The sequence below is a fragment of the Oncorhynchus kisutch genome, linkage group LG12 (genome assembly GCF_002021735.2).
Source record: "Oncorhynchus kisutch isolate 150728-3 linkage group LG12, Okis_V2, whole genome shotgun sequence".
NCBI lineage: Eukaryota > Metazoa > Chordata > Actinopteri > Salmoniformes > Salmonidae > Oncorhynchus > Oncorhynchus kisutch.
The window spans coordinates 39015709-39028371 of NC_034185.2; the positions used below are offsets into that span (position 1 = coordinate 39015709).

General features: G+C 42.2%; 1 protein-coding gene across 2 annotated transcripts in view; it reads right to left on the bottom strand.

Annotated features, from left to right (window-relative positions):
- Positions 1–6: 6 nt before the first annotated feature.
- The window catches only part of LOC109900981 (ATPase family AAA domain-containing protein 2B), a 123362-nt gene continuing 110705 nt past the window's right edge, over positions 7–12663 (bottom strand). For both annotated transcript variants that reach the window (XM_020496928.2, XM_020496927.2), the window contains exons 27-28: positions 11236–11364; positions 7–3412 (exon numbers count right to left, since the gene is read on the bottom strand). In XM_020496928.2, coding sequence (XP_020352517.1) covers positions 3371–3412; positions 11236–11364 — 171 coding nt within the window. In that variant the 3' untranslated portion in view covers positions 7–3370. The remainder of the gene's footprint in view (positions 3413–11235; positions 11365–12663) is intronic.

Below are 12663 nucleotides of genomic sequence, written 5' to 3' on the forward strand. Positions count from 1 at the left end.
ACAAAGTACAATTTGCACCTTTATTCAAGTATATCACAGCAGTTTTTAGAAATACAGTAAAAGTTTCTCTCATAACTTGCACCAAAGTAACATTTGATGGGGCAGAGGATCAATAAACTTTAACCTCAAGAAGAAATCATTAAACATGGTGATGCTACGAAAACAAAATCTACTAAATAAATCCCACACGAGAAACTCAGTAAGTAGTGATGGAAAATTGTGTGCATACTGGACTAAATCTTTAACTACCAGACAAAAATTGGTTGTTTGTATAGACAAGAACAAGGAGAGGATGAAAAAAATGTATGACATTTTGAAACCCAATTCTTAAAAGGGACAAAAATTGCTGACAAACTTTGACAGATGTTATTTTCTAAGATACTTGCCAAATTGTGTCAGCAACGTGAATAAGATTTACACTACCAACACACTATTGTTTTGATGTAAAAATTCCATTGTCAACGTTAGCCTCATCCAATATACCACAGTCCATAACCACAAAACTAAAGAAAAACAAACACCATAATGGAATAAATAGGAAAGTTGAAAGGTCATGTGTAGCCTGAAGAAACCTGAGACACCTGTAAACTTCTTTATTCTCCAATACATGCTAGTCCGCTACCTCACTTCAGCACTAAACTCATAACCGAGTAACAACTATTGCCAATTTGTTTAATGGATAGACGTAAAAACATGTCTAATTATTAATAAATAAAATACAAATAAATCACGAGAAAGAGATTCAAGTCTACAAAAACAATTACCCTCAAATGAAAAAAAAAGGAGATTGTGGCTTGATGGACAAGACTAGCGAATATGTGTAGTAGTACGATCTGAAAGGAAAGCAATCTTAGGACGTCTCGGTCTACAGAACTGAAATATACAGTTTGACATTTCCTTGAAATTAAATGCTGTATGTTTCGTCTCGGCTCAAATGCAATATAGACAAAAACTGAAAAAGGTGAGAACCAACCAAACAAACTTGGGTTACCGAAGCAGCCACAGAACTTGTGCTGATTATCCAGTACCTTAGCTGTACTGAGTGTTGCGACAATAGTTTAGAACATGGCAAAATACTGTTTGCGCCCAGTAAACAGTTTGTCTTATTAGCATTCAAATAAATTAAGCTGAGGTAGCTTTGTTTCTCTATCTCTGCAGTATTCCAATGCTAGTTTGCATATGTTTATTTTAATTGTTAAATCTCTACCTGTCACTCCAAGAGAAGGCAGATGTGGAGTTAGGATCAGCATAAAGCAGGGCTCTGCAATCCTGGAGAAGTACGAGGCATACAGGATTCTGTTACTGCCCAATCGTAGTCAAGCCTGACGAACACCATGACGATTTGGTTGGAACAAAAGCCTGCATGCCTAGTAGTTCTCCAGGACCTGAAGAACCCTGGCATTAAAAAGTAGACAGACAAATTCCACTGCCACAGATATTGAGATGAGTGAGACGCAAGACTTCGCTCACACACAGTATCTGCTTCACAGCACCAAAACAGTGGAGAAGATGAGCCTTGTGCTTTAACCCTTTTAATTGTTGCGGTTTACTTTCTGCAACCATGTCATATCAGAGTCCACCTTTTAACTGTGAATGTAAAAGACTTGAGGCTGGCCACATCTCGTCAAAACATGGATTCATCCATGGCCAAGGAAAGACCAGAAAAAGTTGAAAAACAAAAATGCATATCTTTACCACAAGGTGAACATGGATGGGCTGGCTATAGCGAATTACACCCCTCCCACTAGACAGACAATCAAAAGCATCAACAAAATCATTAAAACAATAGAATGCTGTTTTATACCTCAACAGGGCACTGCCTTGAATGGCCTTGTTCATGGTCAGAAGCTTCACAAACAATTCAAAACATCGTTTCCAATGTATCATACAATAGAAAAACGTATATTTTTTTAGGAATCAAATGCACAACATAATACATAGCCAACTAAGTTCCTTATCTAAATCTTTATAGAGTTAAGATTTATTTTCCTATGAATGTCGACTAAAAACGGTCACGGAAAATTGGCACCACTTTTGCTGTGACTAATTTGTGGCATCCGTTGACATGAAAGTAATAATAAAATCAATTTTTACTCATGTGGGCAGGAAAAGAGAGTAAATCTGCTTTCCTACTGTAGACTTCTATCCACTGGTCCTGGGTCAGATATTATTACACCACTGTCAAGGTTAAAGTTAGGCTTGAGAGTTTGGTCATTTGATCCTAGATACGTGGTTAGTTAAGGGAAACTTCTACATCCAGCATTACATGGAACAGAGCAGTTGATAAAAACCTTAACAGCTGTTCTTTAGGAAAGTTAATTGGGGGTAAAATAAAGCACATGCTAAGCAGTGCGAATTACAAAAGGTGTCCAATTTCATTTGAGTTACTCCAGTTAGGTGTGGATTGACAGGAAATAAAAATGAGCAGGGCACAGCTTGTGTGGAATATATTTTTTTTACACAGAACTGTGATGCAGCACGTCAATCTGTTTGCTACGACTGATAAAAGTCTGGTCAATGGATGTTCACTGCAAACTTCGAACAAATGATTCCTCAGTTCCCATTGATGCATTTCAGTAACACCCTTATTAATGGGGATTTGATGTTTTTGTAATGCATGTACATGCTGGCAATTGATTCTAGCCCAGCAGTGCCAACTTTACCCTACAGTATGGTCATGTTAAAAACATTTCAATGAACATTGGACAATGTTTGGAGCGAGAACGGTGGTTATAAGATCCATAGCAATAAAAAAAAAATCATAATTGATTAGATCGAGGCTATTCAAACCAAGCTGTTTTAATGACTCCGTATGATCTGTAAGCTGTTGTATCTATGAGATGACTGGCCTATAATCTTGATTCACTAGTGTACTGAGAGATGACATGGGCTCAGCAATGGTGACAAGACAGGAGACTGTCTCAACCTCCAAGCTAACTGCACATACTCACACTGCTGGTGACAATCTGTGAATGGGATTACTGTGTGTGCACAACTAAGCACATATGTAGTTTACGTGTGTGTGCCCAGTTTAAAAGTAGGCCGTCGTTGAGATATGACATCACCCAATCTGTTTTGTTGGTTAGTTTCCGAGTTACTCCCAACAGCAGCAAGGATTAGGATAGCACCTGAATAGCACCAGGAATGGCCGTTTCACCGTTCATGTGTGCGTGTCCAGGAGTCTGTTTGGTTGTTGACTGGATTTGGGTCCGACCAGGGTACCTGAGACTATAGCACCATAGAAAAGTCTCCCCGTTCTGTCGTTCATGTTAAGACCAGGGCTCTATATTTGCTCTGTGTGTAAGTACTTGGCTCAAAGGCTTGTCTCTGTCCCGCTTGTGTGTGTGTGTTCAGGGTAAACCTGGCTGTCTCACAGGAATGTAATGAAATTCTGGACTTTCCTCTCCATCTCCTGAAAAACAAAAGCATCAAAACAAACAGGTCAGAATATAAGGTCTTTGTAGCACATGCTTTACATCTGGATACACAATTATACCTTGCATATTACCACTGAAAAGACAAACTTGCTAACAGATGCGCAATTAATTATGTTGATGCCAAGCACATGCTAAAAGGGTTAGTCAACATGGTGAAGAATGTGAGTTCTAATATAAACGGAGTGTACAAAACATTAAGAACACCTGCTCTTTCCATGACCAGTTGAATCCAGGTGAAAGCTATGATCCCTTATTGATGTCACTTGTTAAATCCACTTCAATCAGTGTAGATGAAGGGGAGGAGACAGGTTAAAGGATTTTTAAGCCTAGAGACAATTGAGACATGGATTTTGTGTATATATATATATTCAGAGGGTGAATTGCATATATACAGTATATCACAAAAGTGAGTACACCCCTCACATTTTTGTAAATATGAGTATATCTTTTCATGTGACAACACTGAAGAAATGACACTTTGCTACAAAGTAAAGTAGTGAGTGTACAGCTTGTATAACAGTGTAAATAACTCACACGGCCATTCATGTCTAAACCGCTAGCAACAAAAGTGGGTGTGTCAATATTTTGTGTGGCCACCACCATTTTCCAGCACTGCCTTAACCCTCTTGGGCATGGAGTTCACAGGTTGCCACTGGAGTCCTCTTCCACTCATCCATGACGACATCACGGAGCTGGTGGATGTTAGATCTTGCACTCCTCCACCTTCCGTTTGAGGATGCCCCACAGATGCTCAATAGGGTTTAGGTCTGGAGACATGCTTGACCAGTCCATCACATTTACCCTCAGCTTCTTTAGCAAGGCAGTGGTTGGCTTGGAGGTGTGTTTGGTGTCGTTATGTTGAAATACTGCCCTGCGGCCCAGTCTCCGAAGGGAGGGGATCATGCTCTGCTTCTGTATGTCACAGTACATGTTGGCATTCATGGTTTCCTCAATGAACTGTAGCTCCCCAGTGCCGGCAGCACTCATGCAGCCCCAGACCATGACACTCCCACCACCATGCTTGACTGTAGGCAAGACACGGTTGCAACCACACACGCTTGACACCACCTGAACCAAATAAGTTTATTGGTCTCATCAGACCAGAGGACATGGTTCCAGTAATCCATGTCCTTAGTCTGCTTGTGGGCTTTCTTGTGCATCATCTTTAGAAGATGGGACGACAGCAATGCAGACCAATTTGATGCAGTGTACGGCATATGGTCTGAGCACTGACAGGCTGACCCCCCCCCCCCCCCCCAAACCTCTGCAGCAATGCTGGCAGCACTCATACGTCTATTTCCCAAAGACAACCTTTGGATATGACGCTGAGGCCTGTTCTGAGTGGAACCTGTCCAGTTAAACCGCTGTATGGTCTTGGCCACCGTGCTGCTGCTCAGTTTCAGGGTCTTGGCAATCTTCTTATAGCCCAGGCCATCTTTATGTAGAGCAACAATTATTTTTTTCAGATCCTCAGAGTTCTTTGCCATGAGGTGCCATGTTGAACTTCCAGTGACCAGTCAGTGTGAGAGCGATGACACCAAATTTAACACATCTGCACCCCATTCACACCTGAGACCTTGTAACACTAATGAGTCACATGACACCGGGGAGGTGAAATGGCTAATTGGGCCCAATTTGGACATTTTCACTTAGGGGTGTAAAAGAAATGCCGACTAAATACAAAAAAGTATTTAGTCAGCCACCAATTGTGCAAGTTCTCCCACTTAAAAAGATGAGGCTTGTAATTTATCATAGGTACACTTCAACTGACAGACAAAATGAGAAAAACAAGATCCAGAAAATCACATTGTAGGATTTTTAATGAATTTATTTGCAAATTATGGTGGAAAGTAAGTATTTGGTCACCTACAAACAAGCAAGATTTCTGGCTCTCACAGACCTGTAACTTCTTCTTTAAAAGGCTCCTCTGTCCTCCACTCGTTACCTGCATTAATGGCACCTGTTTGAACTTATCAGTATAAAATACACCTGTCCACAACCTCAAACAGTCACACTCCAAACTCCACTATGGCCAAGACCAAAGAGCTGTCAAAGGACACCAGAAACAAAATTGTAGACCTGCACCAGGCTGGGAAGACTGAATCTGCAATAGATAAGCAGCTTGGTTTGAAGAAATCAACTGTGGGAGCAATTATTAGGAAATGGAAGACATCTAAGACCACTGATAATCTCCCTCGATCTGGGGCTCCACGCAAGATCTCACCCCGTGGGGTCAAAATGATCACAAGAACGGTGAGCAAAAATCCCAGAACCACACGGGGGGACCTAGTGAGTGACCTGCAGAGAAAAAAGTAACAAAGCCTACCATCAGTAACACACTATGCTGCCAGGGACTCAAATCCTGCAGTGCCAGACGTGTCCCCCTGCTTAAGCCAGTACATGTCCAGGCCCGTCTGAAATTTGCTAGAGAGCATTTGGATGATCCAGAAGAAGATTGGGAGAATGTCATGTGGTCAGATGAAACAAATAATTTTTTGGTAAAAACTCAACTCATCGTGTTTGGATGCAACTCTGCATTCTTTGTCCTCCAAAGAACACCATACCTACTGTGAAGCATGGGGGTGGAAACATCATGCTTTGGGGCTGTTTCTGCAAAGGGACCAGGACGACTGATCCATGTAAAGGAAAGAATGAATGCGGCCATGTATCGTGAGATTTTGAGTGAAAACCTCCTTCCATCAGCAAGGGCATTGAAGATGAAACGTGGCTGGGTCTTTCAGCATGACAATGATCCCAAACACACCGCCCGGGCAACGAAGGAGAAGCTTCGTAAGAAGCATTTCAAGGTCCTGGAGTGGCCTAGCCAGTCTCCAGATCTCAACCCCATAGAAAATCTTTGGAGGGAGTTGAAAGTCTGTTGCCCAGCAACAGCCCCAAAACATCACTGCTCTAGAGGAGATCTGCACGGAGGAATGGGCCAAAATACCATCAACAGTGAGTAAAAACCTCGTGAAGACTTACAGAAAACGTTTGACCAATAACTTTTGTTACTGACCAAATACTTATTTTCCACCATAATTTGCAAATAAATTCATAAAAAAATCCTACAAAGTGATTTTCTGGATTTTTTTTCTCATTTTGTCTGTTATAGTTGAAGGTACACTATGATAAATTACAGGCCTCATCTTTTTAAGTGGAAGAACTTGCACAATTGGTGGCTCACTAAATACTTTTTTGCCACACTGTATATGCCATTCAGAGGGTGAATGGGCAAGAAAAATTATGTAAGTGCCCTTGAATGGGGTCTCTGGTAGGAGGTATCAAGAGTAGTCCACCACCCTAGGGCCTCCCGAGTGGCGCAAGGCACTGGTGACCCATGGGGCGGTGCACAATTGGCACAACGTCGTCCAGGTTAGGGGAGGGTTTGGCCGGCAGGGATGTTCCTTTCCTATTGCGCACTAGTTACTCCTGTGCAGGCCAGGCACAATCGCCAAATGCAGTGTTTTCTCCGACACATTGGTGCGGCTGGGTTTCGGGTTAAGCGGGCGTTGTGTCAAGAAGCAGTGCGGCTTGGATGGGTTGTGTTTCGGAGGAAGCACGGCTCTCGACCTTCATGCATTTGCAGCGATGGGAAAGGACTGTAACTACCAATTGGATACCAAGAAATTGGGGAGTAAAAAAAAGGTCCACCGCCCAACTTGACAACTGTGGGAAGCACTGGAGTCGGGGAAAGCATCCCTGTGGAACGATTTTGACGCCTTGTAGAGTCCATACCCCGACAAACTGAGGCTGTTCTGCGATTTTACCCACGATTAGGAAGGTGTTCCTAATGTTTGGTATACTCAGTGTTGTCAACCCATTCACTCAGATGCAGTGTGAACCTTGTCAGCTCGGGGGATTGCAACTTTACAGTTAACTAGTCCAGCGCAATTACGACCTGCCTCTCTCGTTGCACTCCACAAGGAGACTGCCTGTTACAGATTTTAACACCCACCGTTTTCTGAGGCATCGGAAAGATGCCCTGCTTCTCTCAGCTCAGCTCTAGAATGTGGCTTAAAGTTCTCACACCCTGTCACTGACACACACCTCAAAACACGCTTTGCTCGCAAATGAAGACACACGCAGTGTTTACTTTTTTTCCGTAGTGTAACTGACACAAACACACACATTACTGTCAAGTTGAGGCAGGCTAACGCTGGACATCAATGCGCAGTGTGCACTAAAATCTCCCCTTCTCCCCCGCCTCACTTCTCCAGAACATCAGAGAACATTTCATCTAGGGAAAGGTAGTAGTCAGACCACAGCAGGAGACTAGAGCGCTATAGCATGTCTTTTAGGAACACCAGAGGAAAGCTCTTATACAACATGTAGCATTTCATTCTGTTTCCCCCTGCCAAGCACATACAAGATGAGGGAAGACGGCAGACATATTTTACCAACAGAAAGTAACTAAGTGCATTCTAAAGGCCAGTGTGTGTCTGCGTTTGTGTGCGTCTCTGTTAGGGGTATAACGGTACACGTATTCATACCGAACTGTTTGGTCCTCACCGTGAACCCGAATGAATATATAAATAAATACACTTGGCCTGTAGGCTATGCTGCGTTGTATGCCTCTTGGGTGAATCTGAGCTGAAAAAAAAAAAACATTTCAGGCTATTCGGTTAAAACTAGAGCCTATGTGCATGTTGTAATCCAAATTCTAACCTTAATTACAGCATTTCAAACTGTACTATTGCGAGGCGCAGCCGGGAAATAGTTCTGTACAATGGCGAGTGGTGGGGTGGAGCAACCAGTAGGATTCTCCATCATCGTTTACATTTCCAGTTTGGGAACATTTTGGCTTCCCAGTAGATTATAACAGCGATGGACAGCGAGTGTCTCTCCACTGCTCAATGAGAATAGCCTATTCAGCTGCCAACACATTTACGCTAACATCACCCCAGTATTCCTACCACCGGAGCAAGATGGAAACACACACAAAAAAAAAAAAAATCTCCCCTCTGCATTCAAGCAACCCTTCGCAACCCTTTTGGCTGGGCTAAAGAAGAGCAATAGGTATGTTTATAGCCATGGCTATTAGAGGTCGACCGATTAATTAGGGCCGATTTCAAGTTTTCATAACAATTGGAAATCTGTATTTTTGGGCGCCAATTTTTTTATATATCTTTATTTAACTAGGCAAGTCAGTTAAGAACACATTCTTATTTTCAATGACGGCCTAGGAACGGTGGGTTAACTGCCTCGTTCAGGGGCAGAACGACAGATTTTCACCTTGTCAGTTCGGGGGATTGCAACCTTACAGTTAACTAGTCCAACGCAATTACGACCTGCCTCTCTCGTTGCAGACGAGAGAGAGGCAGGTCGTAATCTCGTTGCCTGTTACGCGAATGCAGTAAACCAAGGTAAGTTGCTAGCTAGCATTAAATTGATCTTAAAAAACAATCAATCATAATCACTAGTTAACTACACATAGTTGATGATATTACTAGATATTATCTAGCGTGTCCTGCGTTGCATATAATCTGACTGAGCATACAAGTATCTAAGTATCTGACTGAGTGGTGGTAGGCAGAAGCAGGCGCGTAAACATTCATTCAAACAGCACTTTCGTGCATTTTGCCAGCAGCTCTTCGTTGTGCGTCAAGCATTGCGCTGTTTATGACTTCAATCCTATCAACTCCCGAGATGAGGCACGCACATTGCACTTTATTTTAGTGTTGTTGTTGAGTAATAGTGTGTTTTCATTTATGAAAGTACAAAGTGTTGGTATTCCTGATTGTGCTCAACAGGCATGACCATATGGAGTCAGAAATACCAACACTTTGGACTAAAATTAGCTACAAGTAACTGTCGGCATTTAATTTCTCTGCTCACGCTCCCTGGACAGTAGGGCTGGGCGATATGGCCAAAATATTATATCACGGTATTTAAAAGAAATTGGATGGTATTTTTAGTTTTTGAATAATTAAAGTTGTACATTTGCTTTATGAGTAGTGAGTGTTCCTAGGGTGGCAACACATACATTCTAAGTGATTTCAATGAGTCTTTCTCCATTCTGATTTGTTTTATACTATTCAACCAAAACAAATTTCAGCACTTATCATTTCTGCATTTTCTGCACTCAATTGCAGTGGTGGAAAAAGTATCAAAAGTAAAAAATGATTTCAAATTCCTTATATTAAGCAAACCAGATGGCAACATTTTCTAGTTTTTTACGGATAGCCAGGGGCACACTCCAACACTCAGACAAAATTTACAAACAAAGCGTGTGTGTTTAGTGAGTCCTCCAGATCAGAGGATGACCAGGGATGTTCTCTTGACAAGTGCATGAATCGGACCATATTCCTGTCTTGCTGAGCATTCAACATGTAACGAGTACTTTTAGGTGTCAGGGAAAATGTATGGAGTAAAAATTACACTATTTTCATTAGGAATGTAGTGAAGTTAAAGTAAAAACTGTCAAATAATAGTAAAGTACCGATACCAAAATAAGTTACTTTAGTACTTGAAAGTATTTTTACACCACTGCTCAATTGAGAATTTCCACACTGCCACATAGGGCTGCACGATATGGGCAAATCATCTAGGACTTATCTTTAACCAAATGTTGCGAATTAGAGCAAAACTGTTGGAATCATGGAAATAGAAAGACTATTCTAATTATATAGTTAGAATATAATAGTGGGCACTTTGAATACAGTGTTGTTTGAGATGACAACTAATTCAAATGCCAGGAAGGAGTTATTGTGACAGGGTTGGAACTAAAGTGTTTCTGAGGGGGCCCTATAACCTTTGGCTACATTGCGTGTTTTCTCTTAGACACTTCATGTAGCAAACGTATTCCTCTTTGATTGAGAAGTTACTGTTGCACAAACATGCTGATTTAGGTCAACACCATCACTGGTATTATCAGGTTGTTTGCTCTTACTCAGTCTTTTCTTAGCTAGCTAATAAATGTACTAACTAGCTGTTTGCTGATGTAAGAGACAAACTAATAGTGTCATTATAGAACACTAGTGGATTAATATTAAGAGGCAAAGTGAAAACATTGCTGCATTGACCATGTAGATGGAACGCAAGTGTCTCTTGGTTGAGGAACATTAAATGCGCTCCTTGAGTGACAGGGGGTATGGCTTGGTCCGTGTGGAAAGTGGCACGGAGAGAAATGACTCAAGTAGCGAAGTTAAACTATAAAAATTATCACGTTTAACAAACCAAACACCGGTATAGAAGGTAAATTAAAAACCCAAACCGTTCCCTGCATCTTTTTTACCGTTATTTAACTAGGCAAGTCAGTTAAGACTTTTTTTATTTTCAATGACGGCCTAGGAACAGTGGGTTAACTGCCTGTTCAGGGGCAGAACGACAGATTTGTACCTTGTCAGCTCAGTGATTTGAACTTGCAACCTTCCGGTTACTAGTCCAACACTAACCACTAGGCTACCCTGCCGCCCCTGGGTAACCGGCATCAATATCATAAAAAAAAAAAATGGTATACCACCCAGCCCTACAGGACAGGAGAAATACCAACACTGACCAGGCATGCAAACAATCCTCCTCTCTCCAGCGGCTGGCCAGCCTGTGTGTCCAAAGCAGCACCCCCAGTCTCCACTGACGGCACTAGCCAGAGACATCGCTAGAAGCCTCTAGTTAATACGACAACACTGGCTACTCCCTCTGTCGCTGACACATTCTCTGACAACCTCAGTGTGCTGCATTCACTCCTGTAATAGCCTTCAAAACTCCATATTAGATTTCAGGAACCAAGCACAAATCTACCGCATTTGGAGGGCCAAATAAGCTTTTGTGTGTCGAGCTACGCGCGTGTCCGTCTAACCTCCTGTAGCCGTGTCTTGTCGTAGTCCAGTCGGTGTTGGTAGATGCACTGACTGAGGAGAGAGAAGAGTCTCTCCAAGCGTTCCACGCTGTAGCCTTCACTCCTCTGTACCACTGTGTCCAAGAGGGCCTGGGAGAGGAGAACACACACACACACACACGTTATACTATGTTATTATACGCATGAGAAACAACAACCTCCCTCTAGAGAGGACACATTCAAGCCATAGACACACACAAGCAGAACACAAATACAGCATTTAATGCAACAGGGAACATAAACGCATACCCTGCATTCACATCACGTGTGCAACTCTCTCCCACACAGAGAGGTCAGCTTTATTCAAAAGCAATTAAGATCAGAGGGACAGCTAATTAAGGCTAATCATAATTAGCTCAGTGTTTACATTTGTCTGTTACTTTAATTAAGCACTTTGGACAGTCAAAGACCCGTTCAATTGACCTGCTCATTCTCAGCTTGCCACATTGTGTGTGGATCAAAATCCATAGGACTGAAATAGCAATCACACAGCGACTAGATTTACAGTCATTAGACACCAGGCAATAAAAGAAAGTGGCAGGAAAGGAGGTGCGTGTGTCAGTGTCAGAAGAACAAGGCGTGGGCTTCTCCTTATCAAAGTGAGGGGATGGGTGTCTCTTTTAACTACAAATAATGACAGTGACTGAACACTTAGAGAAGTATGACTCATTTACCCATCTATCTCACTACTGTATCTATACTGAACAAAAATACAAACGTAACATGTAAAGTGTTGGTCCTGTTTCATGAGAGAATATTGCACAAATTTGTTTACATCCATGTTAGTAAACATTTCTACTTGACAGGTGTAGCATATCAAGAAGCTAATTAAACAGCATGATTATTACACAGGTGCACCTTCTGCTGGGGACAATAAAAGGCCACTCTAAATGTGCAGTTGTCACAATGCCACAAATGTCACAAGGTTTGAGGGAGCGTGCAATTGGCATGCTGGATTGACTGCAGGAATGTCCACCAGAGCTGTTGCCAGAAAATTGAATGTTCATTTCTCCACGTCGTGGAATTTGGCAGTACGTGTAAACCGCCCTCATAACAACAGACCAAATGTAACAACGCCAACCCAGGACCTCCACATCTAGCTTTTCCACCTGAGAGGAAGGGCTTTCCCTGACTGCAGTTCCGCGTCGTAACCAACTTCAGTGGGCAAATGCTCACCTTCGAAGGCCACTGGTACGCTGGAGAAGTGTGCACTTTATGGAAGAGTCCCGGTTTCAACTGTACCTGGCAGATAGCATTTATAGCGTTGTTTGGGCGAGCGGTTTTCTGATGTCAACATTGTAAACAGGGTGCCCCATGATAGAGGTGAAGTTATGATGTGTGTCTGTCTGTATATATATAATTTTTGAATTTTTATTTAACTAGGCAAGT